A 27,526-nucleotide genomic window follows, 5' to 3' on the forward strand; every position below is an offset into this window, starting at 1 on the left:
TACTCACTTTGTGTTTCACACTGATACATCCTAATATATCTTCCAGTGTCCCCCACCCCACCTCAAATAACTCAGTTTCAGCGTAACTTGTTTTAGTCTGTCTTTTTTAATGACCATGACCAACTGGATATGTTCTGTTGGCAACTGTCTTAATACTGTCATACACTGAGCCATTGTGAACAAGAAGCAAAAAAAAAAAAAAACGAACATGACTTTTCTGGGTTTTTAACTTGTTTGACAAGTAAATACATTCAAGTGACTCTCTATCTACCAGCTGTGTCATATTACAAGCTCCATGTGTTGTGCGATTACAAGTGTCTGTCTGTTTCTACAGTACTTTTGTGTGTAGGTGTGTAAAGCTCAAACCTCATCAGATCAGATTACACTGGATAGTCAAATAACTAGAGAAACACTATCCTCATACACCTTCCCAACATGAACTGAGGGTCTATCAATTTCTGAAATTCTGAAATCAAAAATCCAGCATTACTACCAAAAAATCAGGGTTTAAACTTCAGTTTCAAGAAGTTTTTTTTTTTTTTTGTTGTTGCACAATGTCAATTTATGTGTGCAATGTAGGTGTTGCATTTTTCTTGTTTACAGGCACATGCAATCATACCACATTATTGAAATATCATATTCATGAGGCAAACACCGACTCCCTTCACACTTGACCCTGATCAAGCCTTATCTAGACCGCCTTCAGAGGCCAGCAGTGCCGGACCTGGTTAGTTACCTTGCCACCTTGTAATACCCGGGTTGGGCAGCAGACTAAGAACCTGTCGCTGTAGAAACATCACTGATGCAAGACGTCAGTGACAGACCCTTTAACAGGACAGGTGATTTGAAAGACATTCATCGTGTCAGCAACCTTCATCATGTCCACTGAGATAGCGTTTGTCCTGTCTCAATGGACCCTGAGACAGGACAAATGCTGAGGAGGAGAAAAAAAAGGTGAACACTGACCCAGGTGGCAGCATTTAAGCAGAAAATTATTCAGTGCATCACTAAATGAATTGTGTTGTTCATCTGCATCTATCAGGTTGTCTCTCTGGAAATTGTCTGGAAATGTTTATAAATCTTTTCTATTAATCACAATTTTAAACAATGCATAAAAGCCTCTATACCCACCGTTTACCAGTCGAAATTAAGACTCGCTACTAAATTTGATTCAATTAGAATTCCTTTAATATTAATAGTACTGAATTTTTAAGATACTATGATGGACTAGACCTCCACAGCTGCGGAAAGAGCCCAAGCATGAAAAGCAGCAAAGAATTATTTTACAATAAATCACTGTAAAATTTGACTAGACATAAAATCTGCAAAGAAAATCTAATTTAATTGCACATTTTAACAGACTGTCTCCATTTATTAATGATCACAGATAAGCCTGTATCAGATTGTATTGGCCAATATGTAGTAAACCCATTTAATACATTTAAGTGCGGTATTGGTTTGTTACTGGTTTAACCTGGTATGTGGGTGCACATACATTCATGTTGACATGAGACAAGGTACAGATCATAAAAGAGGGAGGAAGTATCAAAATCTCTCATTACATCATTTGTGGAGGTTATTGCAAAGACATAAACCACTGTTGCAGGAAATGACTTAACAACTGTCATAAAAGTCAGTTAAATTCTTTTCTCCCCCCTTTGCAATCCTCAATTTCCTATCAATATAGTATGTTGAAATAGCAAGGATGGTTTTTATCTCATAGTACTGCAAATGCTCTGCTCTCAAAGTGTGAGTTCAGTGTGAGCTAATACTGTGTAGTTTGTAGTTATTCATGATTGCATACATACCTGCAAACTCATGCTCAGATAAAGTCGTTTGATACAAGCTGCTTCAACACAGATGGACTGATATTTAAATGGCTGATTCTTAAGAATGGCTCATTCATGGTACATTTTGTTGTACTTTGATATGAGCACATTCCACCCAGTTCCAGATGGGTTGTCTTTGAAGATAAAAGACCTGTAAATCTGTGGACAATGGCACAGTGGATCAAATGCAATACTTGCGGTCAAGAATATCAGGGGCTGTTATGGGTAAGCCTTTTATCCACAGCTCAAGGAACTCCTCAAATAATTGTCCACCAACTACTAGTTTTTAAACTTGAAATGCCTGTGTACTTTTCCGCTCCTGCGCTGACCCACTCTGTGCTTTGCAGAGGTCATGTTTTTGGCATTGTGCCTCACTCTGTGAGTTACCTAAAGCCATTTTATCAACTAAAACAGACTTGTTGGACCTCCCTCTCAGTTGTGTCCCAATTATCCCTGTGAATCCTACAGCAGGTATCCAAATGTCAAGCGTCTTCCATGTTATTTCTCCCACAACTCCCCCAGGGAGTAGATTCAGTAATTAGTACCTGTGGGATGTGCCAGTGTGATCAGAGGGTGAGGGCTAAGCATGGCTCCATGCTCAAGCGGTCCTTCATAACGGCTCTGTGATTGCATTGCTCAGACAGGGATTTTTGTTTGATAAGAGCCCCTGAATCAGATGTTACAACAGTGTCAGCGGTGCGCAGGTATGGAGGCTGGGGCAGCTGGTGTACCGAGGTGGGTCTTAGTGTTCTCACAGCCTTGGAGAGTTGCATTCCCACAATTGCTGAGAAAAGAGCAGCATGAGTTGCAAAGGTAATGCTGCACCAGACAAGGTGCTCTGATGTGAATGAAAGGGCAAAGAACCAGACACTGGGTATTTAACTGACACTATGTGACCAAATATAATCAAAGAGTTAGGAAGACTGCTGATGTTTTGTGATGGATCTCCGAAAGTAAATGTGTGGCCTTATAGCTGCCATAGGGTTTTTTTTCTTTTTTAACCCACCCTTCAGTTTAGTCCTTAAGTTGAACTAGTAATTTTGTATTCTATCACAGTCACATCGAGCAATACCTTCTTGGATAGAGTGTTTTGAGTTCAGATATATGTGGCCATCTAACCTTTTCTTTTTTTTTTCTAAACAACCTGTATACCATGGCTGCTTTAAGGAGAGCTGATTACTACATTCAAAGATAGTGCCCCATTTATTCATCCTAGAAAACTTGCTTGTTTTTGGGGCTATAGAGGATGGACCCAGGAGTTCTCTTTTCTGTTTCTGAAACTTATGTTGCCCAATTTGTCTGACTACCTGTTGGCACAATGCACACAGGAATGTTTTAAGATTATTCAATCACAATCACATCACATCACATCACATGACCAGTGATGTTGTTGGAGAAAATTCCTTTTTAGACCAGTGTGCATTATGTAATGATGAGTTGTAGTACCAAGTGTGGCTGTTGTTAAAATTTGTGTGTAATCAACATAGCACCAGTAAGCTCCAAGTGAACTGCTTGTCAGATTGTCTAACGGCAGCTTGAACCCTCCCTTCCTCCACGATTCTGATGTTGGAATTGGTGTCTGACAATTAGCGTAAATTTCGTAACAACGTAACAATCCTGCTTTCACACCCACCTCACACCATGACTGGCCAGCTTTCTTTTTGAAATTTCTTACACAATTTCTGACACCTTTTAGGTGCGAGTGCTCAATGTATCAATTGTCCTCAAGATACTTTTGGAGTTATTAACAGTTTCTGAAATTGTAGGGGCCAATTATTTGAAACAAGAAAGATCAGCGACCCGCTGCTTGGGCTCTAAGACTCTAAGAATAGATCCAGATAGGATTTTGATACGCCTACAGAAGAGTAGTTTGGATTTATTGTTAAGCTGTGTCACTGCATGGATAAAACATTGGGTCATTAAATGTACTTATTGTACTTTAGATGTTTTGACCAAACTCCCTGATTTGCTTTCATTGTACTCTCTTTCAAGCTTCTGAAAATAAGCAAATAGGTAATGCAGCAACACGGGGAAGCTGTGGGAAATCGACTGATGAAGCTGCTCAGCTCAATGTCTTCGTTTGATATAGGAGCTATTCTATGCAAAAGCACTCCCCACTCGTTCTCTCTTCCCCCCCTTTGTCACTTAAAGAATGCTTGGCGCCTGTGGATTAATTAAAGTCTAAACATTAAATATTGATTGATGCATTATCAGTGGCTCACAGTCGCCTCCTCTCAGATTGATTTCCACTGTGATTTATTGTCATATTTGCAGAGTCATTTCACTTGATAACAAAGAGAAATTGCTTGCAACCTTGGCACCCCCACCATTAGCCCCACACGCTGACACGTTCCCTGGTACTTAGTCCCCCTCCCATCCTCCTCCTCTTTTCTCTCTTGTTTTCTGCTGTCTCTTTTTATTCTTTTCCTTCTTTTTCCTTTCTTTTTTCTTTCGTCCTTCATCTTCACTGTCATTCTCATGCCATTTAACAATAGGTCTACACTGCCGTTTCGCTCACAGTTATTTGTAATGTGATGCGGATGCACGGATCCTTTGCCACTCTGTCACAAGTGAAAACATAGATAAGAAATAAAAGTAGAAAAATATTAAATGAACTCTTGAGAGGTCACAGAGATTTGCATCTAAAAATGTGGTATTTTTCATCTTGGGAAAATAAGACTTTTTCCCCTGTACTGTTAGTTTGCAGTAGATATATTATGAAAGGGTCAATAAAAAAATATGTAGCCAGTGTTTGTGATAAATAATTATCATTTTATGAATCTTTATTTTTATTCAAAGGGGAATTATATATTTTACAGAAAAAATACATAGTAATACCAGTCAGAGACATTTTCTGTAACAAGTCTTCCTTTCAGTTGTTCTATTTTCATATGCCAAACATAATTTACGATTTTTCTCCCCAGCTGTCAACTGTGAACTCTATTAATTTGTAGGGGGAAGTCTGATTTATAGGCTTATGAGCCCATGTATTCACATCATCATTTGTTAGCCAGATATTTGCTGCCAACCCCCTAGATGATGGCATCATCCCATTTCTCCTAAGCAAACACACACAATGTGGACACATACACTAAAACAAAGAGAAAACCGTATTTAATAACCATATATTGATGGAAAAATGTCTCACCTTTTTTGTTCATATTCATATTAACTGACTTTTTTCTGTGTTAAGCAGCATCATGTCATTTTCAGTCAGACAGTGCAATTCTTCACCTTACAGTTTGTCTCTAATTAGGCTTTCTCACTGGTATCATTTAGCTCCTGTTCTTATACCAGCATTAGAGAGACACATTACTGCACTTCCTCAGTCAGGGGTTTCTTTGCAACCCCACTTATTTGCACAATGTCAAAACAGAAAAATGCTTTGTTTACTTACACTTAATATTTTTAGAACTTTTACTCAAATCAGCTCAAGAACATGGGACAAATTGAGTTTTCCAGAATGCAATTGGATTTGGTGACATTGAATTATGAGATATATCCTAATTTGTTTTTGTTGCATCAGTGTGTTTGTGTGTGTGCATGCACGTATATGTGTCGTAACACTGACACAAAGATCTTGTGTGCCAGTGTTTGGACGAGGGGCGCATGTCGTCCCAGTCTCACACGGTATTGTATTGCCTGCTAAATTGTATTATCACTCATGAGGAGACGGTGTGGGAAACAGAGTGTTCCCAAATCAGGTGCTTATTGAAGATCTAAACACGGGATGTGAGTATGGTTCAACCCAGTCAAACTTCACTCTATAATACTATAAACCAAAACTAGATGACTGTTGTAGAATGAAAGAAGCTATGCTAAGTTAATTCAGTGTGTTGACGGTGTAAAACAGCCTTACGACTTCTAATTACATGCTATTTTTAAGGATTAATGATAATAGTGTCTGTTTATTCACATGTTTTGACCTTACTAAAAGAGACATTTTGATTTTCAGTTGGTCTGTGCAGCAATTTTAGCTTGGCCTCACGTTTATTCATTAGCCATACATTCTCTATTTGGAACATTCTGCTTAATCAAGATAGCCCCTCTGCGTTTGACATCCATAATCAGTATGCAATGAGGGAAATTATTCAATTAACCCTAATTAACACTGTAATATTCTACAAACTGCATGAAGATTAGCCTTGTGCTTTGACTGTTTCAACGCATGTTCACACATGCTCTACAAGCTCATCTATTGTCTGGGAGCGGTTAATTAAGGCTAAATTTGCTAATTGTTCATTTGTATTTTTCCTATTGCCTTGTCATGATAAAGCACTGCGCAGTAATTCATCTAGCCGGATGTGCTTCATCTCTGTCGTACTGGAGCTTGCGGTGTGGCTGAAGATGAAATGTTCATTGTTAGCGTCATCTGTCACACTGTGGGAGGAGAGTGATGACACAGCTGTGATCTGCTTGAGCTTTACAGTACCAGCTTGCTCCAGCTAAACTGGATCTGGTTTAATAGCCACAGAAGATTTCTCACAGAAAATATGTATTAGTGACAAAGCTGCTTATATCCGCACACACTTAGAGGGTTTAAGGAACCACACGACACAATAGTGCAAGTCAACAGAACATAAAAATAGTCTAGATCTGTGGTTCCCAGCATTTTTGTCATACATACCACCAGACATACCATCTCAACTCTATTAGATCTCATGTGCTCCTTCAATTATCCTGCTTAAAATGAACGGGTTATAACCTGACTGTTGTTCAACACTAATAGAGGGTACTGTGTGCATTAAACTGAATTCTGTGACTAGTGCTTGATAAACAGTTTACTAATATATGTTAAGTTCACTGAGGTTTGAACAGGTGGTGTGGTTAGTTTAACTATAGTAAAGATTACCATTGTATTTCTAACATGTAGATGATGTTGTCATTACCTCAAGCAGGTTGCTAAACTAATAATAACAGAATCAGTCATCACTATATATCTGCTTTTTCATAGTATGATTTAAAACCCAGGAGCTGCAGACCTTCGTGGCTGTTGTATGAGTTTTCTGCAAGGCCTCCTGATAGATAAACAAAGCCCAGGACCTTCTCTGTACCGGGGGAGAAGCAGTTCAATACAGTCTCATCTCCCTCGCTCTTCTCTGCAGTCTCTCCCTGCTGCATGTGTTGGCTTCAGACTCTACCAATCATCTTATTGATCCCAAATGAAACACTGAACTCATCAATACGGTCTTAATGTGAGTTTGTTGTTCAATCACTTGCCATTTAAATCACTGGGCTGAAGTCCTGCGAGCCACTCATTTTCTGTCATATGTTGCACGTCTCACCGATTTGTTTTGTCATTTCAGGAGGGGTATGTAATTATCATAAATATCTCTCTGCCCTCAGTTTGCCAACCCCAGTGATCAAGCCTGTGTGAATTCAGAATTCAGTAGTCAGCCCCTTTTTTATTTCCTTTGTTACCTTTTATCCCATGTTGAAAATAGGTGCTTTTCTCTTACCACCAATACTTACGATGGCCTATTCTTACATCTTAAATGAGCTTTCATGAATGTCACAAATGAAGTCAAAGTGCAGCCCCATTGATTAGGCTGGTAATTAAGATGTAAATGTGGTTGTGGGCTGGTGAGCGATCACACCTGCGATAATAGCAGACTGCTGTTAACATCACCAGGGGTGTGAATGCCATGCAGTGCACTGCCTTATCAATGTTTGGAGTGATCTTCTGTTTAAGTATAGGCTCCACTTCTAATTCATGCTGTTTGCTAGTAAGATGCTGCCACTGGCAGATACTGGGCTACAACGTAATGACAGTTTTCTCCAGTGGGTGCAAGTCTCTCTAGATATCTACTCAGTCAGTGGTGGGTCTTGTGTTAGCCACCTGGTTAAACAAAGCACTACTGCAAGATTCACCGGACCAAATGAGGATCACCTTAACTGCCAAGTGCAATGAATGTAGAAGAATTTGTCATGGTGACATATTCACAACTCACGTTGACAGAACATGCTGACACACAAGGCCACCAAGACCTCCAGCACAGTGTAAAGGGACAAAAGAAGACTTGCATATGAGCAAGTTATGAATATATAAAGCTGATTGAGTGAAATTCTACATTAGATTTACATTTACAATGCGAGTAACTTAATATAACCAATCATTAAGTGAAGATCCACAGACAACTTTGCATTTAGAGCTCTTTTAATTATCACAGACTTTAACTGATAAGCTCATATACTGTATCCTTTTTTTGTGTGGAGAGCAGATGTGACTAGTGTGGATTTAGGTAGACCAGGCATGTGCAGCCACTGGCAATCCTTTAGGGTGTGAGCGCTCACATGTGTGTGTTAACAATTTAGCTTCATTGCCAGGTAGTGAATGAGTGACACGGGGCAGGGTGGCACATCCTTGGAGATGTTTGTCAGAAGATGTCCCTCCCTTCTGCATGTTTACACTAACAGAGGCCACACTTGGCTGTTAGTGGGGGAGAAAACTGGGAAAACAGCCGTTTTCTGAAAGCCAAGGCTCTTACTGTGAATATTAAAGAGATAAAGAAGGAGAGAAAGAGAGAGAGAGAGAGAACGAAAACCAGCTATCTGGACAAAACAAAGCTAGGTTTGGAGAGCCCGGAGCACATAATAAGCAGGGCTCTTTCACTGCACAGCCAGGGCACTCTGGAAAAGTGGGGGAGGCCGCTGAATGGGAAAGGAAGTAATAAAAAAAGCAAACTTCTTTGAAAAGAGTCCTGTGTGTGTGTATGTGTGTGAGAGAGTGTGTGGATGCGTGTGCGTGTGTGCGCCCGTATGCATGTGTGCGAGTGTGCCACTGTATGCCTGAGTGATGAGTACGTATCCCCTACGTAAAGTAGTGTTTTAGGACATGAGTCACAAACTGGCTTTCTGTCACTTGGATCGTTGAAAGACTGAGAGACAAAAATATTAAAAACCTTAAACTCATCAAAGGCGGTGGGTTGGATCTCTGGGGCCTTTTGATAATATAAGGAGATCTGTGCCGTGTCCCTTTGCCAGACATTTTGATGGGAGTTTAAAAAGCAGCAACTCGCCAGACAAGAAGTAGGAGGCAAAGTAAAAGGGCAGTGGAGTTTGATGAGAGACTCTGATTGCCATTCTGTCTGACATGCAGCCTAAATGAGCTGAGAGAGAGCGAGGGAGAAGGGCTGTTTGGTTTGACAATACGCACACACACAAACACAGGAGTGTGCACTGAAGTGTCACTGAATTTTGCATTAATACATGCATTTTTTTTTCTTATTCTTCTTATTGTAGTAGATTGTTCAACACTACCCATTAATTAGTAAATGCTATTTATCAATCAGGTACAATTTTAAAATATGGCAATAAAAAAGTTGAATTTGGTTTAAAGATGAAAAGGAGTAAGAGAAAAAGAGAAGCAGACAGCTGGGGGAAGAGTTACTTGTGAAGAGAAAAGGAGGCAGAAGAGAGACATGAAAAGAAAAAACCAAATTGGGGAAATAGGGACATTTCTGTAATTTCACTGAGGTTATCCCCAAGGTAGTCTTTTTCGCTAGTCATCAGGGATCTCACTTCTCTGATGTCCCGTATCTGACTTTTACAAGTGAGGTAAATATAGAATGACAAGCCACACCTCAGTCCCCCCCTTTCACCTCCAGGCAGGTTTCACCCCTCTTCCCTCTCCATTGTAGATATGGTGTGCAACAAAACAGCTTTAACTAACAAACGTCTCATTTCCCCTCTGTTTTGCTTGTTGAAAGATGTGCCAGATTTTTGCTGCGCTGCAGAAATTTTTATCCTCCATGTTTTATCATGTGGTCACCGGGTAGCTAAATAACACATTTTACAAAAACAGACATGCACACAGTGATTTTCCCCTGACACGCACACACAAACATACATTTAGAGCTCTCTCTTCTCTCTCTCTCCCATGTGGTCACAAGGAGCTAAAGAGCACACATGCAAAAACATGAGAGGACCTCACATTGAGCCTGCAACACTGTTCTTTCCAACAGATTGCTGATTTTTAACCACAAAAACCTCATTGCAGTCTAATGTCTGTTTGTGCTTGTTTTAAAGAGCAATTAAGTACAGAAAGGCGTTGTTTTAGGCATTGTTTTCTTTATTGGGAATATGAAGCAGCATAAAGGAAGCAGAGGGCAAACTGAAGTAGCTATTTGATGAATTGAATGCTGCTGGGCAGGCATTAAAATGGCACTCTGAAAAAAAGATGGGCCATGCAAGTGAATTGCTTTATTCCAGCCAGTCAGTCAGTACAAAAATTCTGTATTAACTTTATTAACAGATACTGGTGCTAAAGTAAATTCATAAGCTGATGGTAACTGAATAACTCTGTGCCATTTATTTTACAGATGCAGATTATCTGTTTGAATACAAAGCAACAACCTGACAGAGCGATAACTTTCTGAATACAGTCACCACCACCAGTAAGCCTGGGAGCTTCATGGAGGCTCCGTCCGGCCTCCTCACCCATTCTTTCCCTCTAGCTCGAGGCCAGTCTGGGACAAGCTGGAGATCAATAGCTTGTGTTTGCCCACAGCAGCCCCATTTCTCAGCCAGGACACTGATGCTAACTATCAATAGCAATAACGGGCTGTCTGAGACACAGTTAACTGCTGGCCGACCAAAACAGCTGTCTGACGGCAGTTGATAAAAATCTTGTGCCCAGAGTCGCTGCGAATAAACCACTTGATATGTTTCAACTTTGTGGGTGTATTTACTGTAAGAAATACGGGTTACCTGCACACTGCTTTATTGTGTGATTACACCACCCGCCTTAGTTGGTTTGTGGCTGAGACTCAGACATCACACATGTATATTGTCTGTGTTCTGTGTCTACAAGCATGTGAAGTAATTAAGGGACAATTCGATGTATAATTTTTAGTTTTGCTTCCAGGTTCTTAAAAATACATAAACACTCAGCTTTTGGGGGATGTCTGTAATTTCTTCAAGATGTTTGGAGTGTTTGGTTCCTCTATAACCTCCAGTCTTAGTGATGTGTGTCAGTGTGATCCGGCTACATTCTGTGAAACATCTAACGATCTAAGCATCTCTCTTCATCCAAATATCATTTGTCAATGTCATATGAAAGCAGAACACATTCTTCATGAATGTGAAGGATCCAACTATAAGTATTGGTAGTCATCCAGTAAGTACCAGGGTGTTTCTTGTTAATGCAACTCAAGCAAGCATGCTTAATCAGATACAATCAAGTGAATTTGTATGATAACAATTGAAGGATTTAATGATTGTTGTAAATGTGAAAAAGTCGGTTGTTTGGTAATGAGAAACAGCCATAAAGTCTTCTTATTGTTACTTATAGAATAAAAACCATATGTATTCTTACTCTAGCATTGTCTGTATACACCAATATTGGGTTTGTAATTAAAGATCATTTAAAAGTGTTTATGATGGTCTAGTCTCAGATGAAAGTATTATACATAGATTGATTTTATATATGGATTTCACAGATAAATAAATAAATTATATATATATATATATATATATATTTGTATGAATTTTTATTTTAAAAATATACCAATGTTTGTAAACTGTTCAACAGATGGGGGGATGGGGATGTGGATTTTGGTGTGCCTGTGGTATATGGTTTCCACCCCACTTCTCTCACTAATGACAGTGAGGATGAGCCAGGGATCCTTTGGCACGTATGTCTTAACACTTGTACCTGACATCTACAGTTTGATACACAACACACACACACAGACAGTCATCCAGTGTGTGCAGTGTGGGTGTGGTTGTGTCTGTGTGTAGCAGATCACTGTACCAATTGAACATGCTAAATTCACAAACACTCTCGCACACAGTGCAAATCAGTGCGTGTGATGGGCCAGTGACCTCAAGCACCTCTGCGACACACTTGAATGTTTGCTTGTTTTCTCTCAAAGAAGACAGGATTGAAAGGGGGTGTCTGTAACTGCAGCTGAGATAATGTAAAAACAAACATGACCCACTGATATCGGGTGATGCTGCAGGAAGTTGTCAGGGGGCACAATGGGGGGAGACACTCTGTGGGACAAGTGGTGGCAGGGCTGCTGGAGGACAATAGAAAGGGTTTGATCTCTTAATTAATGGAGGCTATTCTCTGCTGCTGCAGGTACTGAATTTTAATGCAGGCGATTTGTCAATGGGATTTCTTTAGTGGCAAACAGACCTCTAAATGCTGCATTCTGATCGTCTGGAAGACAAAGAAATTTCAGTTTTTACTAGAAATATCTATAGATTCTTTTGTAGTTGATAGTTTTCTTTATAATTTCTCTTAATTTATTTTGAATATTTACATGTTTGACAAATGCCATAGTGAAAGTCTAAATGTAGTTTTGAGATTTTAAATATGCCAAGATTGGACACATTGACCAAATCTGCACAGTGCTATTAAGAGTTGTACAGTGACAGTGTGTGTGATTTGATACATGGAAAAGTTGGGCCTATTTGCTTATTTCTTTGAACATGATTCCAGCTTACAACAATCCCTTTAATCAAGCCTTTTGCAAGATGTCAGCATGCAGTGAAGGTCCTGCACTTTTTGATATCTGTGCTGGGAAAATGGGAGGAAGGGGGTCAAAGTTTCCACATTTGCTGCTAATCAAAAATAAGGCACAGCAACAATGTACTTTTAACCAGCAATAAAAGTGATTTCATATTTATTTTGTAAATTATATGGAATTGAGCTATTGCTTTCAGTGTGATATACAGGTTATTCAGATTTAAGGCCTCTGTAATGTAACCAAAACTCTGGATTTTTAAAGGGCATCATATAGTATCTTTAACTGAAGGTATGTAAATGAATCAAATAAATACAGACTATAATAATGGTAAGTGTAACAGCAGTCTTTGCACCCCCATAAACCCTAAACCCCTTTTAAGTTTTGCCCGTTTCCACATCTTGCCACTTGGGCTCCCATTATCACACACACACGCACACACACACACACACACACGTGTAGCTGACCTAGATGAAGGCCTGATCCAGCTCGTTGTAATTCTTGAGGCATCTCGTCGAGCACTGAGCAGGACCGTGAATAGAAACCTACCACGTGTTGAATGCGGTGTCACACAGGAAAGGGGCTTTCTGGTTAGAAATACGCTGAGTGAGGATCACTAACAGCTCCGGTTTGGGAGATTCCCCGCTGTAACGATCACATTATGCGGTCAAAGGCTTTGTGTTTCTCTGCTTTATTATCAATCATGGCATGTCAGTGATAATAGTGAATGATGGCACCCAGGCCGGACCTTGGTTGATATCTTGCGCAAAGCCCTGATTGCGCCTAACAGACAAATGTGCACTATTTATGCGCCCAAAGGCTTCTGCCACTTTCCTCTGATCAGCTTCAGAAAACAAACACACTCCTTTTCATACTCACAAATAGTAACTGGTAGGATATTGGAAGTATATGCGTTAATGTTTAATCAATCTAAAATAACCACATCAAGATGATTTAGTTTATATGGAAATAACCATATTATGTGCCGATTTAAAAATCTGTATATCATTTATGAATTATACCATTATCTAAATATATGATCCAGGTGAGAATTTTCCTTTTTTTTCCTCCTCTTGCATCTGATATATTGCAAAATCATAATTATAAATATGTTATAATTAAATCCAGTCAAATACAGCTGGTTGGCTAAAAATCAGTTTCTCAGTCAAAGCTGAGAAACTTTTTTCGGGCGCTGTGACTTATGCCTGCTGGGTCCCCAAACTGTGTCCGTCTGTGTCATTTAGCCCGTGATTGTTAACACTGTATCCTCACCGTCCCGAGTGAATCCCATTTAAAACGTCTCCCGCTCGGCTGGGCTGCAAATCACCCTGTTTACAATCTCACACCAACACTCACATCAATTAACTGCTCATTGATTTTCCCGCCCGGGACATTACAATATTGCAGACCCCCTTTTTTTTTTTTTTTCTTTTTTCCTCTACCAGCAATTTCAAGTTTTGTGCACATAATTGCATGGGCTTTTTAACGGCACGCACACACACACACACACATACGTTTTCCCCTATTAATGAGCATTTGCTGCTAGAGTTTGTTAGTCACAGCTCACATTTCGATTTGGTCCCATCGTCAGATAGTAAAACAATACAGACTTACATCATCACTGCAAAAATATATGTCAAATTTTAAAATCTGTGTATATTCTTTAAGAATTTTGGCAAAAACATTGATCAAGCAGAACACTCAGCCATCAGAAGTATTTGATTTTCCCCCTGCTCTTTCCCTTTTTTCATGAATAAGTAAATAGTAAGGCTAGTCGAAACTAAAAGATAGCTGACACAAGAGAGGACCAGATCCATCTAGCCTGCAGCTGCTCTTTAAATATTCAGTGAAAAATAATGGCATCCGAGGCATCACCTATAGTAACATTATTATCTTCATTTCTCAAAATCAGCCCGACTGAGAGCTTCGTTTATCTTTTTCACGTAATAAATCTAGTCGACTCAGCGCTCACATGAAGCTCCTGTGGGACCTCTTGCCCTCTTGAAGCCTCCTGCACTCCTATTAGTGCATTATTTAGGATATAAGAATAATAATAATAATTATAATAATAATAATAATAATAAAATTGCGGTGGTCCATTGTTTATTTACAGGGTTAGGATTTTCTGGATTTACAGTGGAAGTATCATATTGCTTAACTATCACTGGTTGTGAAATTACAAACTTTGCAGTAAACCTACAAAACATCCGATTGCTGATAAGGAGGTGATGCTGCCACTGGATGGTGACAATATAAAGAGAAGTTGTTTTTTTTCTAATAGTTAAATGAGTGGTGTGAATCGTGAGCATGAGACAGGCATTCGCTTAAAAAAAATAAAATATATGTTTAGGGAAGAAATTAAAAGCTTTATTTGTCCCTATTCAGATGAACAGACTTCTGTGCTGTCTTCACCACTGATCATCCCGGTGCGCACAAAGCGTTTGGATCTGCTGTGCGCAACGAGGGAGAGAGAGAGAGAGAGAGAGGGAGAGAGAGAGAGAGAGAGGGAGAGGGAGAGGGAGAGAAAGAGGGAGAGAGATTGAGAGAAAGAGAGAGAGAGGAGGGGGAGCGGGAACGGGAGGGAGGAGGTGGAGGTGAATGGCAGTGTGACTGAATAGCCCGGTGTCCAATCAGGTCTTAGATGGGCCGGGCTCCACATTGTCCCAGTGCTGCACGGGCCCGTAAAGTTTGTTTATTCGCGGAGTACAGTGTGTGATGAAAACGTGTTAGTAAGTAACCCCCCTTTCTACTAATAATAATCTAATGTTACTGATTGGGACGTCGGATCACACTGTGGACTTTTGGGAACGCGCACCGGTGCCATTTACGCGCGGAACATGCTCGTGCGATGCTGCATTTCAGGGCACCGGGAATCTCGCTTGAAACTCTTCAGTGAGTAGGTGTCGGTATACAACACAACAAGAGCCGAATTACGACGATATTAATGCAAGGTGGGAGGACGGACTACCGAGTTGTAGAGAGAAGAAAGTTGCTTGGAGATCGCGGAGGTTTGAGTTGCGAGCGTCCAGTCAGTCCACATCTACGGGAGGAAAAAAAAAAAAGAAAACAAAAACTAAACTGTGATAGCTGCTTGATCAGTGTGAAAGATTGAAAGATACTGTCGCACTCATGGACTCGAGACGCTGACATTCCCCTGTAGTAGTCAAGATAAGCTTTGACTTGACTAACAGAAGGGGTTAAACCGTATCTAAAGGGAGTTTGGAAAACCCAGCCTTTCTTCCCCTTACGGATCAACTCATTGGGTGGGAGCTGAGAGAGAGACAAGAGTCCCCAGCAAATCAGGAGCTAATTGATTAAAGAGACTTCATTTGAATAGGAGGGGGGCTGGCGAGGTGCCAATCGCCTTTCAAAGAAGCCCCCCGTATGATTAATCGCAGAGCATTATTGATAATCATAACGGGGCACATGCGCGGTGGATGGGCTCGATTTACGTAATTTTTGAGAAGGTTTTGTAGTCATTTTTTTATTCTTTGCCTGCTGATGTGCCAGCCAGCATGTCGCGGAGGAAACAAGCGAAGCCGCAACACTTCCAATCCGACCCTCATCTGCCTTTACCGGAGCACAATGGTGAGTCCAAAGTAACCGAGCGCTCCCTTTATCCAAGCACCATGAATTTCTCAGACCTTTTTTTTTACGCGTTTCACAGTATCTGTGGCCAAATATGGTGGCAAAGGTTAATCATTTAAATTGGACTTTATAGTTTTAGTTTGGTTTGTTTTTCTTTCTTTTTTTTATTTTAGAAATGCAGTCGCCTTCTTAAGGAAACTCTGCCTCTTTCTAAGAAAACTTCGTGCTCAGGATATTCTTAAATCAACTTTATTGAAACTCAATGAAGATTTTGGAGTAACTTTTCTATTTTTCTACACTACAGACTCATTTAACTTAACTGCAACAAATATATTAGTAACTGATAAAGTGCATCGCGCATTTCCCATCGGTTTTATTCGTTTTATTTTCTATATATGTGGGTGTGTGGTTAAAAGTTGCAAAACTTTTCCACGCTACACTTTTTTTTTTTGTTTAATTCTGGTTTCCAAACTAACGTTGTAACTCCGGCTCAGTTCTCGGTCCTCTCTGCGACTTCCCTGCGCTCAGAGGTCGGTTTCGATGCGTCGACATGGAGCAGCCTGTCGCTCCTGCCCGAAGAGTCCAACTTTCTCTCTGTACCGAATGGCGCATCCGTGCGTTTCAGCCCAGAGGCCGAAAGTTACAGAATGTTTTCCCTCTTTCAGAAAAAATCACTTTCAGAAACTCTTTGCCTGTTACGCACATTAGTGGGATTTATTTCGATAATTTGGATGAAAGGAGGGGAAACTACTCCGAGGGACGCATTTAAAGTCCTGAAAATAAAATCGTAGATTAATCACCGTTTATCAAATAGTAGTATAAAGAAATGAAGTCATATTCAGAGACAAACACACACACACACACACACGCGCGCACACAATCGATTTGTTTTATTACACACTCGTCTGTAGTTTTCCCATCAAAAACACACACAGATAAACAGGGTTGCTATTTTTTTTTTAACTTCAATGCCTTTAGAGAAGATCACGCCTAAAGGTTGGCCTATCGCCTGCTGTGAAAAATATTACTGTGTGATTTTCTTGTTGTGAAAAGTGAACTATACACTCTTTTCACGGTGCTGTCGTGCCTAACATGTGAAATCAGTTTACACAAAGTGCCATTCAGAACTGGAAATCCAGGACTGTGCACTGGGGCTGTTAAGAGCTTCACAGGCCAGCGAAAACCAGATGAGTTGAAATTTATCGTAGATGGTTACATCTTTGTCAAAATGAGAAAAAACTTCGAAAAATCTATGGTGGGATTAGGTTGCAGACTAAGACTAATACTCTTGGTTTTCGTAACAGGACGCTGCGTTGTAACGACTTTTTTTGTTGTTGTTGTTGTTGTTGACCGATTTTTCTATGAAGGAGCCACTACCAGGAAAATATGTTATTTAAGCTTCCTTTAATATAAAGAAATGCTCTTTATTGAATATAAGGGTTTTCTGTGACCCGTCATTCTGTATGGACGCATTATTGTATGATGGACCGATTTATATTTAATTTTAATTTCTTAAACAAAAATGTACAAAAATAAATCTTGGCATATATTAAATACACATTAAAATGAGAAAATAGTTTTGACAAAGATTAGACCTGTTGGATAAGGCCAATACATTTAATATATGCAGTAGAAATATTCTAAAAACCACATTATGTATAGTGCAGTCTGAAAAGCTTGTGTCATTTGAAATAAGCACTTGTTTATTTCAGGAGACAGTCTACATAGAAAGGTATTTTAAGGCCATTTCACAGGATTTAGGAACTTGATGATTTAATGCAAAACCTGGTTTATTCCTGAGTGCTGTTTTGTTTTCCTGCATTTCATGAAATCTAATAAACTTAATGAAAAGATACTTTTGTCACTGACCCTGGCAGACTGCAGAACGCAAAACTTCTCAATTATGTCCAAAACTATGCCATATGTTAAAATTGTTGCAAGTGTCCTCTGTATGTGTGTGTGTAATTATAAGGGCAGGGGCATGTTGTCTTTAGGTTTGGGAGTATTTAGCTGAGACACCGCTCATAGTCAATGTGCTGTGTGTCTTCTGGAGAGCTGTGGTAGCCGGAAGTGAAAACAGAAAGTCATTGTATTTGTAGCTGAATGTCAGTGATGCTGAGGGCCGTAGTTACTGGGAGGTCGGAGTGAGAGCCACAGAGGGTGGGATGCTGAGCTGTTTTAACCTTTGCCAGTGTCCCTCTGTGTGGAGGTGATGAGAGTTCAAGGCTCAGCGTGTTCCTCTCTACCTCGCCATTGACCCTGCTGATCGGAGCTGCAGGCGGCCCAGCAAGGCCTTGAGTGTGAGTGTGAGGCCTTATCAACGTTGTGGCCATCCCTTTTTCGCCCTATCACAGTGGTGAACCTACAGTGGAGATTGGCAGAGCAGCCCCCTTTGCACAGTTGTTCTCTGCACACACACACACAGAGTGTAGTTGCTTGTCATTTTGCCATTGTTTATGTGGTGTGAGCCTAGGTGTAGCCTGAAGGACTTGCTTTGCCTTTTTCCCTCCCCTTAAGATTTAAGCATGTCGCCGGGGCAGAGCTTCTGAGACTTGAGTCTTGTCCTGGACCACGGCAGCTTTAGTGGAACCCCATCTAGTGTTCAGTAGGATGAGTCCTGAGAACTGGAGACGATGTGAGCAGAAACCCTCCTGAAGTTACAAGTGTCAAGAGGCTCAGAGAGGCCCCCGCGAAAAAATAATGTAGGCTTTCTCAAAGCTCTCCGTCAACTTTTTTTTGACTAATCCTCACTTTCTTGTCTCTCATACTCAGATTTTGGTCACTCTTCAAGGCTCTGTCCTATGCTCTTTGCCTCTCCTGACCCATTTAGCCCTGTGCATTGCTTACATTGTGCTTTTGATAGAGATTCTGTGGAGGTATTACAGGCTCCATCTTCATGCCAGCTTGACTTTATCTTAATTTTAAGTTAATCCTTGCTATTTTAAGAATTAAGCTTGATGCTAGCATCTGCGCTGTTTGCTATACTGGTCTTACGTGGACAGTGGATTTGTGGACATGCACTGATTTAATTTTCTTTATTTTTGTCATCAAGTAAAGTAAAACTTTGTATTGGATAGTTAATAGAGTAAATCTGTGGCCTTGAAAATATTTAAGTTATCGATGAAATATTATGTTGGACGTTCTTATTTTTGCAGCTGTAAGGGGATTATTATTACTTTCTGCTCTCACCTTCCAAACTTAAGACAAAGTTCAGGAAGTGCAGATTGTACACAGCTGCATTTCACAGTTTTGATAATGTTTTGCATCAGTTCCTTAGTTGTAGAGAAATACACAAAAAATCTGGGCAAATATCTGTTTTTTCTTTCCTTTTATCTGTAACATTACATTTTAGTAATAGTTTTAATTTGGCATATTTTTTGCATTGGCATGTAAAATATAGTATTATTGAAACCTTATGTTTTGTAGGATTTTCGAAATGCAAAAAATCCAAAATATTTTCATCTATATTTGGAGATTAATTGTACTAGAGAAACACACATAGGCCCGTATATATGCATATATGTATCTATACATTGTTTCTCAAATACAATATGATGTTTAAGTCATTTATTTTTTAGGCTCCGTGTAAATGCAAGTATGCACATATGCATACATGCACATATTTTATTAATTTATTCTCCATCTTCCAGAAGTTTGTTAGACCAAAGTTTTGTACGGCTCCTATTTTTATTCCACTCGGTGACATATTATTGGATTTTCTTCACACTAATTTGAGTACAGTCAGGCTTGAGAAAAGAGAAAAGGTGTTTATTTAATCCGTGCATTTCTCACCCTATGAATCAAACACATTTTTTCAAAATTAGCGGTTAGTAGGCGGGTGGGTGGAAGGGGGGATTAAACATGAAAAGTTATCATTAAAGTTGAGTCTTCCCTGGTTGCATGGTTTGGTGGTGTGAGGGCCAGGGTTTACTGTCATGGCAACTTTATGTTATCTGATGTCTCTGAGCAGAGAAACATTGAGGGAGATAATCCCTGAATTAAACAGGATCTGCTTTGAGTCGACTGTGATGAGCAGGGCCAGGCTGTGCCGACGATCCCCGCCGCTCCCATGCTGCGCGAACAATGGGAAGGCATCCTGTCTCTCTGTGGGGCAGGACTGCACTTCTCCGGGTTTCATTTGCAAATGAATTCTTGGCCACGATGAAAGTGTCGAGGGGCCAGGGCCACAATGAAAGGGATTCATAGAGAAATGCAATTTGTAAATCAACTTGTATGTTAAACAGTGAGATTTTAGTGTGACAAAGAGGGAAAAGAATAAGGAAAGTCTAGAGCACAGCAGTGGCTCTGGGGGCAGGGTGTCGTCTTGCTTTTTCACTCCCTGACTCATCCTGTTTATAAAAATGGAAATTTCAAAAACCTGTTTCTATGTGCATTTGAAAAGTGGTCATTTCTTTTTAATTTTTATTTTCCAAGTCACCTTGTCTGTATTGCATGTTCTGTCACCTGGTATGCCCAGTTTCTCAGTTTTGGCAAGTTTATAATTATCCATTCTGATGTGTCACCCTTTAGTTTGAGTAAGCCTTTTTTTAAAATAAATCTCTTTCCATGTCTTTTTTCCCCAGAAGAATTAACTGTTATTCATAACATTTTAGGCCAAAATTTGCAATTATGGAATAATACAATACTAACCTTTATTAATTGAATGCATTTTTTAATTCTTTTTATTTTCAAGCTATTTAATTATGGCAAATAATTTTAAAGCACAGTTATTAAATAAGTCAATTTACTTTGTATGTCTTTTTTCCTTTTTTATTTTGCTTGGTGTCTGCACATAAGTCTGGATGCCACAGGGTCTGTTGTTCATGTCTCACTGTGATTGCAGGCTGAGTGGATACAAATTAGTTTAGTGACATAGATAACCTGTCCAAGATGCCCATAGTAGGCTGAAAATGAGCAAAGTTGACAGCAAATTGAAAGTCTAATAAGTCCTTCAAATGCTTGATTTGCACCAAGTGGACAAGTAGACTTTGAAGGGCATGGAATATAGGAAATCAATGCCTTTCTATGAAATTTCATTAAGACCCAATGTCCTCACTTCACTCTATTCTATATTTTGATGGATTATCTGAAGAAAATGATTACCTTTAGCTGGGTTGATGAAACCCAGATGTACATTTTCAAAGATCACTTTTAAACACTATTTGAGTAGCTCACATTGATTTTGTATCTCTTCTTATCATGTTTAAGAGGCCACTGCATTGAAAAAGGCTTTTTCTCATTTATGTTGGCTTATTGTTGCCTTTCAATCGTTGTTTTTGTGAACACATCAAGGGGATAAGTGTAAAACAGATTAACTTAAGATTAACAACAATGGAATTTGAGGTGATAAAGCTGCTTCTTCAGCTGCAAAACATTTCTAATCACTAATCCTCTGTTTCCTCTTTTTCAGGGGACACAGAACTTTGCTCAGAGGACCCCCGCTGCAAGGAGTCAGATGCCCACGTCTGTAGCAGATGTTGTGCTGAGTTCTTTGAACTATCAGATCTTGAAGAACACCAGAAGAATTGCACTAAGAATCAGTTAGTTCTGATAGTGAATGAAAATCCCGCCTCCCCCACTGGAACTTTCTCGCCTGGTTCTCCTCCCCATAATCCTGATGACCAGATGAATGACACAGCTAATAACACTGATCAAACAGAGTGCAGTGACCTTTTAGAGCCCAACACTCTTGAAAAAGACGAATCCATGGATGTGGATGTTTCCGGAATGAGCAGTGGTCATGAAGAGGAAGGTAGTCATACAGAGAGCGGGAGCCCAATCAACACAGTCAGCAGCCATGGTGGCAGGGGCACCGCTGGTCCTGCAGTAGGTACTTCAGCTATATCTGCCCCTCTACCTCAGCTCAGTAACCTGACTGAACTGGGGAACTTCTCCATGATAAACAGCAACGTCATAATTGAAAATCTTCAAAGCACCAAAGTGGCTGTGGCCCAGTTCTCGCAAGAGGCCCGTTCTTCTGGGGGCCCCAGGGTGGCAGTGCCAGCCCTGATGGAGCAGCTACTAGCCCTACAACAGCAACAGATACACCAGCTGCAGCTTATTGAGCAGATTCGCCATCAGATACTGCTGCTTGCCTCCCAGTCCCCTGAAATGCAGGCTGCCCCAACTTCTGCTCCAGGCACAATGGGGCCTGCTGCCAGCCCATTGACCACACTCAGCTCACATCTCTCCCAGCAGCTGGCTGCAGCCGCAGGCCTAGCGCAGAACCTGGCAAGTCAGTCAGCCAGTATTAGCAGCCTAAAGCAGCTGGCTGCAGCAGCTCAGCTACCTCAGTCCAACCCAAGCAACAACAGTGAGACATCTCAGACCATCAGCACACTGGGGCCGTCAACAGTCAGTACGCAGTCCTCTGACAAGAGGCCAAGTCATATGAGTAGCCTTCACTCTCAGCTCAGCAACTCCCCACTAGCTAAGTCCTCGACGCCAGCATTTGGAATAGGTAGCTTGTTAAGCTCTGCAGTGAATCCCCTTCTACCTCAGCCTCCACCTGGAAACCCAATGTTCTCTAGCTCTCTGCCCAGTGTTGGCACCACTGTAGAGGACCTCAACTCTTTAGCAGCTTTGGCCCAGCAGAGAAAAGGCAAGGCACCAAATGTCACTTCATTTGAACATAAGAGCAGCTCTGATGATGCTTTCTTCAAGCATAAGTGCAGGTTTTGTGGCAAGGTTTTTGGGAGTGACAGTGCCTTGCAAATCCACCTGCGCTCACACACTGGCGAGAGACCATATAAGTGTAATATCTGTGGCAACCGCTTCTCCACCCGTGGTAACCTGAAGGTGCATTTCCAGCGTCATAAAGAGAAATATCCTCATATCCAGATGAACCCTTACCCTGTTCCTGAACATTTAGACAATATACCAACAAGCACGGGCATTCCATATGGTATGTCAATGCCCCCTGAGAAACCTGTCACCAGCTGGCTGGACAGCAAACCAGTTTTACCCACTCTGACGTCTTCAGTTGGCATGTTGTTGCCACCAACCATGCCAACCCTGCCACATTTTATCAAAAAGGAAGATCATTCAATAGCTATTACTAGCCCTTCTGTTACCACAAAGAGTGACTCAGGTGCTGCTGAGCCTTCAGCTAAAAGTAACGATGGAGTGTCTGAAGAGGGTGAAGGTGCAACTCTGCCTACCTCAAATGGGAAAACTGAAGAAGGCAGCCACTCCTCAGGCTTCATGACAAACATGAGCTCCGTCTCAGAGAGGACTGCCGAGTACACAACATCAAACAGCCCACCCATGATGACCAATCCACTCATGCCTCTTATGTCTGATCAGTTTAAGGCTAAGTTTCCCTTTGGAGGGATTCTGGACCCTCTCCAGGGTTCAGAGACATCCAAGCTACAGCAACTTGTGGAGAACATTGACAGGAAGGTGACAGACCCAAACGAATGTGTCATCTGTCATAGAGTGCTGAGTTGCCAAAGTGCTCTGAAAATGCACTATCGCACTCACACAGGGGAAAGACCCTTCAAGTGTAAAATTTGTGGCAGGGCATTTACAACAAAGGGGAATCTGAAGACCCACTACAGCGTCCACAGGGCCATGCCTCCTCTTAGAGTCCAACACTCCTGCCCTATTTGTCAGAAGAAGTTCACAAATGCTGTAGTTCTACAGCAACATATTCGCATGCACATGGGTGGGCAGATCCCCAACACACCTCTGCCAGACAGTTACCCAGAATCCATGGCATCCGACACAGGCTCATTTGAAGAGAGAAACTTTGATGATCTAGACAACTTCTCTGATGACAATATTGAAGGAATGGAGGAGGGCCCAGACAGCAGTGTGCCAGACACACCCAGGTCATTAGATGCCTCCCATGACAGTCTGTGTAACTCTCCAGCCCCCCCTGGAGTGGTTAGCCAGGAGGGGCAAGAGAAAATTGGCCAAGAGAATGTCCACAATAATGAAACAGAGGAGCTACAAGCCAACCCAGCGAAAGCTACAGCAAATGGCTTAGTTGAGGGGGATTGCCTCACCAATGACTCTTCATCACTGGGAGGGGATCTTGAAAGCCAAAGTGCTGGAAGTCCAGCTGTGTCAGAATCTACCTCCTCCATGCAGGCGCCATCCCCCACTAGCATGCAGCCACAACCACATAAATCCCCCAGTCTGGAAGAGAGGCACCAAAGGGCCTTGCCCCTGGAGCACACCAGTGCAAGCCTCTTGCACTCTCACCCCTCCAGTATCGGAGCACTGGATCTGACATCTGTCAATCCTTCAAAAGAACCCCTAGGTATGATGTTCCCCTTCCGTGAGCGTAGCACCATAAAGAACACATCCTGTGACATCTGTGGAAAGACCTTTGCTTGTCAGAGTGCCTTGGACATTCACTATCGAAGCCATACCAAAGAAAGGCCATTTATTTGCACGGCCTGTAACAGGGGTTTCTCCACTAAGGGCAACCTCAAGCAGCACATGCTAACTCATCAAATGAGAGACCTGCCCTCACAGCTCTTTGAGCCGTCAAACACCAGCTTGTCCTCCAGCCCAACCCCATCCCTCCTTTCGGTAGGTTCTCTTAACAAACCTGAGGTCAATGGCTTCCTTCATGGCCTCCACCCAGAGAACAAGGAAATGCCCCCTGGTTTGGTTACATCATCCGCCTCTACTTCCCCAGTGCTTTCAGCTGCTCCACCACGCAGGACACCGAAGCAGCACTTCTGCAACACCTGTGGAAAATGTTTCTCCTCCTCCAGTGCTCTACAGATCCATGAGAGAACCCACACAGGGGAAAAGCCCTTTGCCTGCAGTATCTGTGGTCGTGCTTTCACCACCAAAGGAAACCTCAAGGTAAATGTCAAAAATATCTAGGAAACTTTTGATCTCCTATATGTTTGTACATAAAAAGTGTTTGAAAAAAAAAAGTGTGAAAAATTTGTGTTAGTGGTGGAAGCACACACTATGAGATAGGTCACTCTCTATTCTCTGAAGAATATTAGTCATTAGAAAATAATCTCAATGATCTACATAAAATTGGGGAAATTATGCTAATGTAATATAAAGTTAAATCAGCTCATTTTTGAGTGGGTCAGTCACTTAATTCTAGTGAGGAATTTGGGATACGTGTTACTTTTTAACCTGTAAATGTTACAGTAAATCGAGCCTTAAGACGCGTTTTTGTGTCCAATGTTGCTCTGCTTTATCAAACACAGAAAAGTAAGAACAATTTGTAGTAGTATTTGCAAAACCAACTTAAAATACAATTATGTGAATGCACACTTCATGGATTATGATAGAGGAAAAAAAATAAAATTCATAGAAAGGGTATTGGCAGAGGTGAAATGTCACATGTAATACTTGCCAGAACAATGAAACTGGACAGAGCAATTTTACCCCAAGCCCTGTGGTCCCCTTGTGAGATGAGCAGATTAAGGTTTAGATTAAACAGCTTGTATCAGTCTTGCCCAGAATAAGATGTTTACACCCTTCTAGTACCTCTCATAGCTTAGGCAACTAACCGGTCCGATGGACCCAGAGTGTGAAGCTATTTTAATTTGGAGTCGAGCATTATTATTATTTTTTCCATTGCATCATCTCATGTGCAGCTCTTGCAGCCAAGTTTGTAAACATCACTAATTTTCATCCCTCTCATTGCTCTGTCTCTCTCCTCCCTCCCTTTAATTCTCTTCCTATCTCCTCCCTCTCTCTCTCTGTAGGTCCACATGGGCACACACATGTGGAACAGCGCTCCTGCCAGACGTGGCCGAAGGCTCTCTGTGGATGGGCCAATGGCTTTCTTGGGTACCAACCCAGTCAAGTTTCCTGAGATCTTCCAGAAAGATATGGCATCAAGGGCAAGCAATGGGGACCCTGCCAGTTTCTGGAACCAGTATGCTGCAGCATTCTCTAATGGCCTGGCAATGAAGACAAATGAAATCTCTGTCATCCAGAATGGAGGTGTCCCACCAATGTCAGGTGGTGTGGGAAATGGGGGTAGCTCTCCCATTGGTGGCCTGACTGGCAGCCTAGACAAGCTACACAGCACAGAGCCCAACGCTGCTCTGGCTGGTTTAGAGAAAATGGCCAACACAGAGAACGGGGCCCACTTCCGGTTCACACGCTTCATGGAGGACAATAAAGAAATTGTCACCAGTTAGAGTGTATGTCCTCTGTTGCGCACAGACACGTGAAGATGCCAAAAGGCATACTGTACACATATATAGACACACAGAAGTGAAAGAAAGACAACAAGACAGGGAGAAAATCAAATGAACTGCTTTGCTCGCCATTAAATCTTTACGAATATGGGTGTGAAGACAAGTTGCTTTTTTTGTACAATGTACATGTTATAGTTTTAAGGAGCTTATTTATTAGTGATTATAACCTTGCTTGAAACCAAGTGGAAGCATTAACAGTTAGGTTTTTGTTTTGAAGCCAGAGTGGGTATGTATGGGTGCATAAAAAAATGTGCTTTTGAAACTTAGAATATCTGGGTAGATAACCTTACCTTGGCATTAAGTTATTTTCTGTCTGTAGTAGCTATAACCGAACTGTCGATGTTCATGTGATGCATTAGCCCTGTAATAAGCAAACAGACTTGCTGTAAATAATGTACACTGATCTTCTGTAGATGGTCTAACATCCGTGTTCCCTCCCCACATCAAAACAAAAACAATGAAATTCAGGCAAGGAACTAAATGATGTGGTTCCTCTATGTCCATTTCATGTTTACCTTTTATTTTATTTAAGGAAAACAAAACATTGAAGTTTGCTACATTCAAGGGTTTCTTTACTGTTAACTTGTTTTGTTGTTACTGTTTTATCTGTGTTGTACTTTCTACTTTTTTGTTTACTTCTATATTTTCCCCTCAATCTCTTTTTTTTTTTTTCCTCGTATTTTTGGTGTTGTTTAAACCACGAGAGAGGGAAAACATGCGGTCTGGTCTATTTCCTGATTTTTGGATCTAAAAGAGCCAATCACACGAGCAGGATACTCCTTTAGTTTCTGAGCTGGATTTCCACATTGCTGCTATGTCCCAGCATCCTCACTGACATGAAGTGCAAGTTATGTGTTGAAGCTTCTGTAAATACGTTCAGATGTGGAAATACAAACTCCTTCATAAGAAAATGTACATATAGCTCACACAAAAGAAGTCCATTATGGCCAGGGGACAAAATGATAGTGTTTTTATAAATATAAATATCTATTGGGTTTGACAACCTTCGGACTGTTACATGCACTTTCTTGGAAAGTTGGAAGATCTTTATGGGTCCAGTTTCTCTACACTTTAATACCTACTAACAACTAAGATACTGTAATTCTTTACTCTAATAATCAAATACATCAGTTTTCCAAAAGAAACATTGTGTGTTTGCGTGGTTTTATTCCCTCGTGTTTTATAATTTTGATACATCACGTTTGATAGTGATTTTAAAAAAAAAGAAAAAACAGCAATAAATCTAAAATAATGTTTTGTCTTTGAAATGTTTGTGCTCCGGGCCGTTGTGCAGCCTGCGCAACTCTTTGCAATTTGTCTGGAAGCGCAGAGACCGAGGATTGGATGCGGTTATTGATGGTGTGAGCTTTGCTGCTCTTTCATTTAAAATGATCACAGGTTTAACCTCCTAATTTCCGTTGCCAGTGCCGGAAATCACCAGTTAATC

The 27,526-nt window shown here is 41.0% G+C and overlaps 1 protein-coding gene across 3 annotated transcripts; it reads left to right on the top strand.

Annotated features, from left to right (window-relative positions):
• Positions 1–14,933: 14,933 nt before the first annotated feature.
• sall1a (spalt-like transcription factor 1a) lies at positions 14,934–27,204 on the top strand. 3 transcript variants are annotated; one of them, XM_026293913.1, is made up of 3 exons: positions 14,934–15,030; positions 21,300–24,712; positions 25,579–27,204. In XM_026293913.1, the coding sequence occupies exons 2-3, from the start codon at positions 21,515–21,517 to the stop codon at positions 26,017–26,019; spliced, it is 3,639 nt and encodes a 1,212-aa protein (XP_026149698.1). In that variant the 5' UTR covers positions 14,934–15,030; positions 21,300–21,514; the 3' UTR covers positions 26,020–27,204. The 3 variants fall into 3 exon arrangements, with proteins under 3 accessions (XP_026149698.1, XP_026149697.1, XP_026149699.1); XM_026293912.1 differs by having other exon boundaries at positions 14,987–15,889; XM_026293914.2 differs by lacking the exon at positions 14,934–15,030 and adding an exon at positions 18,422–18,591.
• The last annotated feature ends 322 nt before the right edge of the window (positions 27,205–27,526 follow it).

The sequence above is a fragment of the Mastacembelus armatus genome, chromosome 3 (assembly GCF_900324485.2).
Source record: "Mastacembelus armatus chromosome 3, fMasArm1.2, whole genome shotgun sequence".
NCBI classification, from domain to species: domain Eukaryota; kingdom Metazoa; phylum Chordata; class Actinopteri; order Synbranchiformes; family Mastacembelidae; genus Mastacembelus; species Mastacembelus armatus.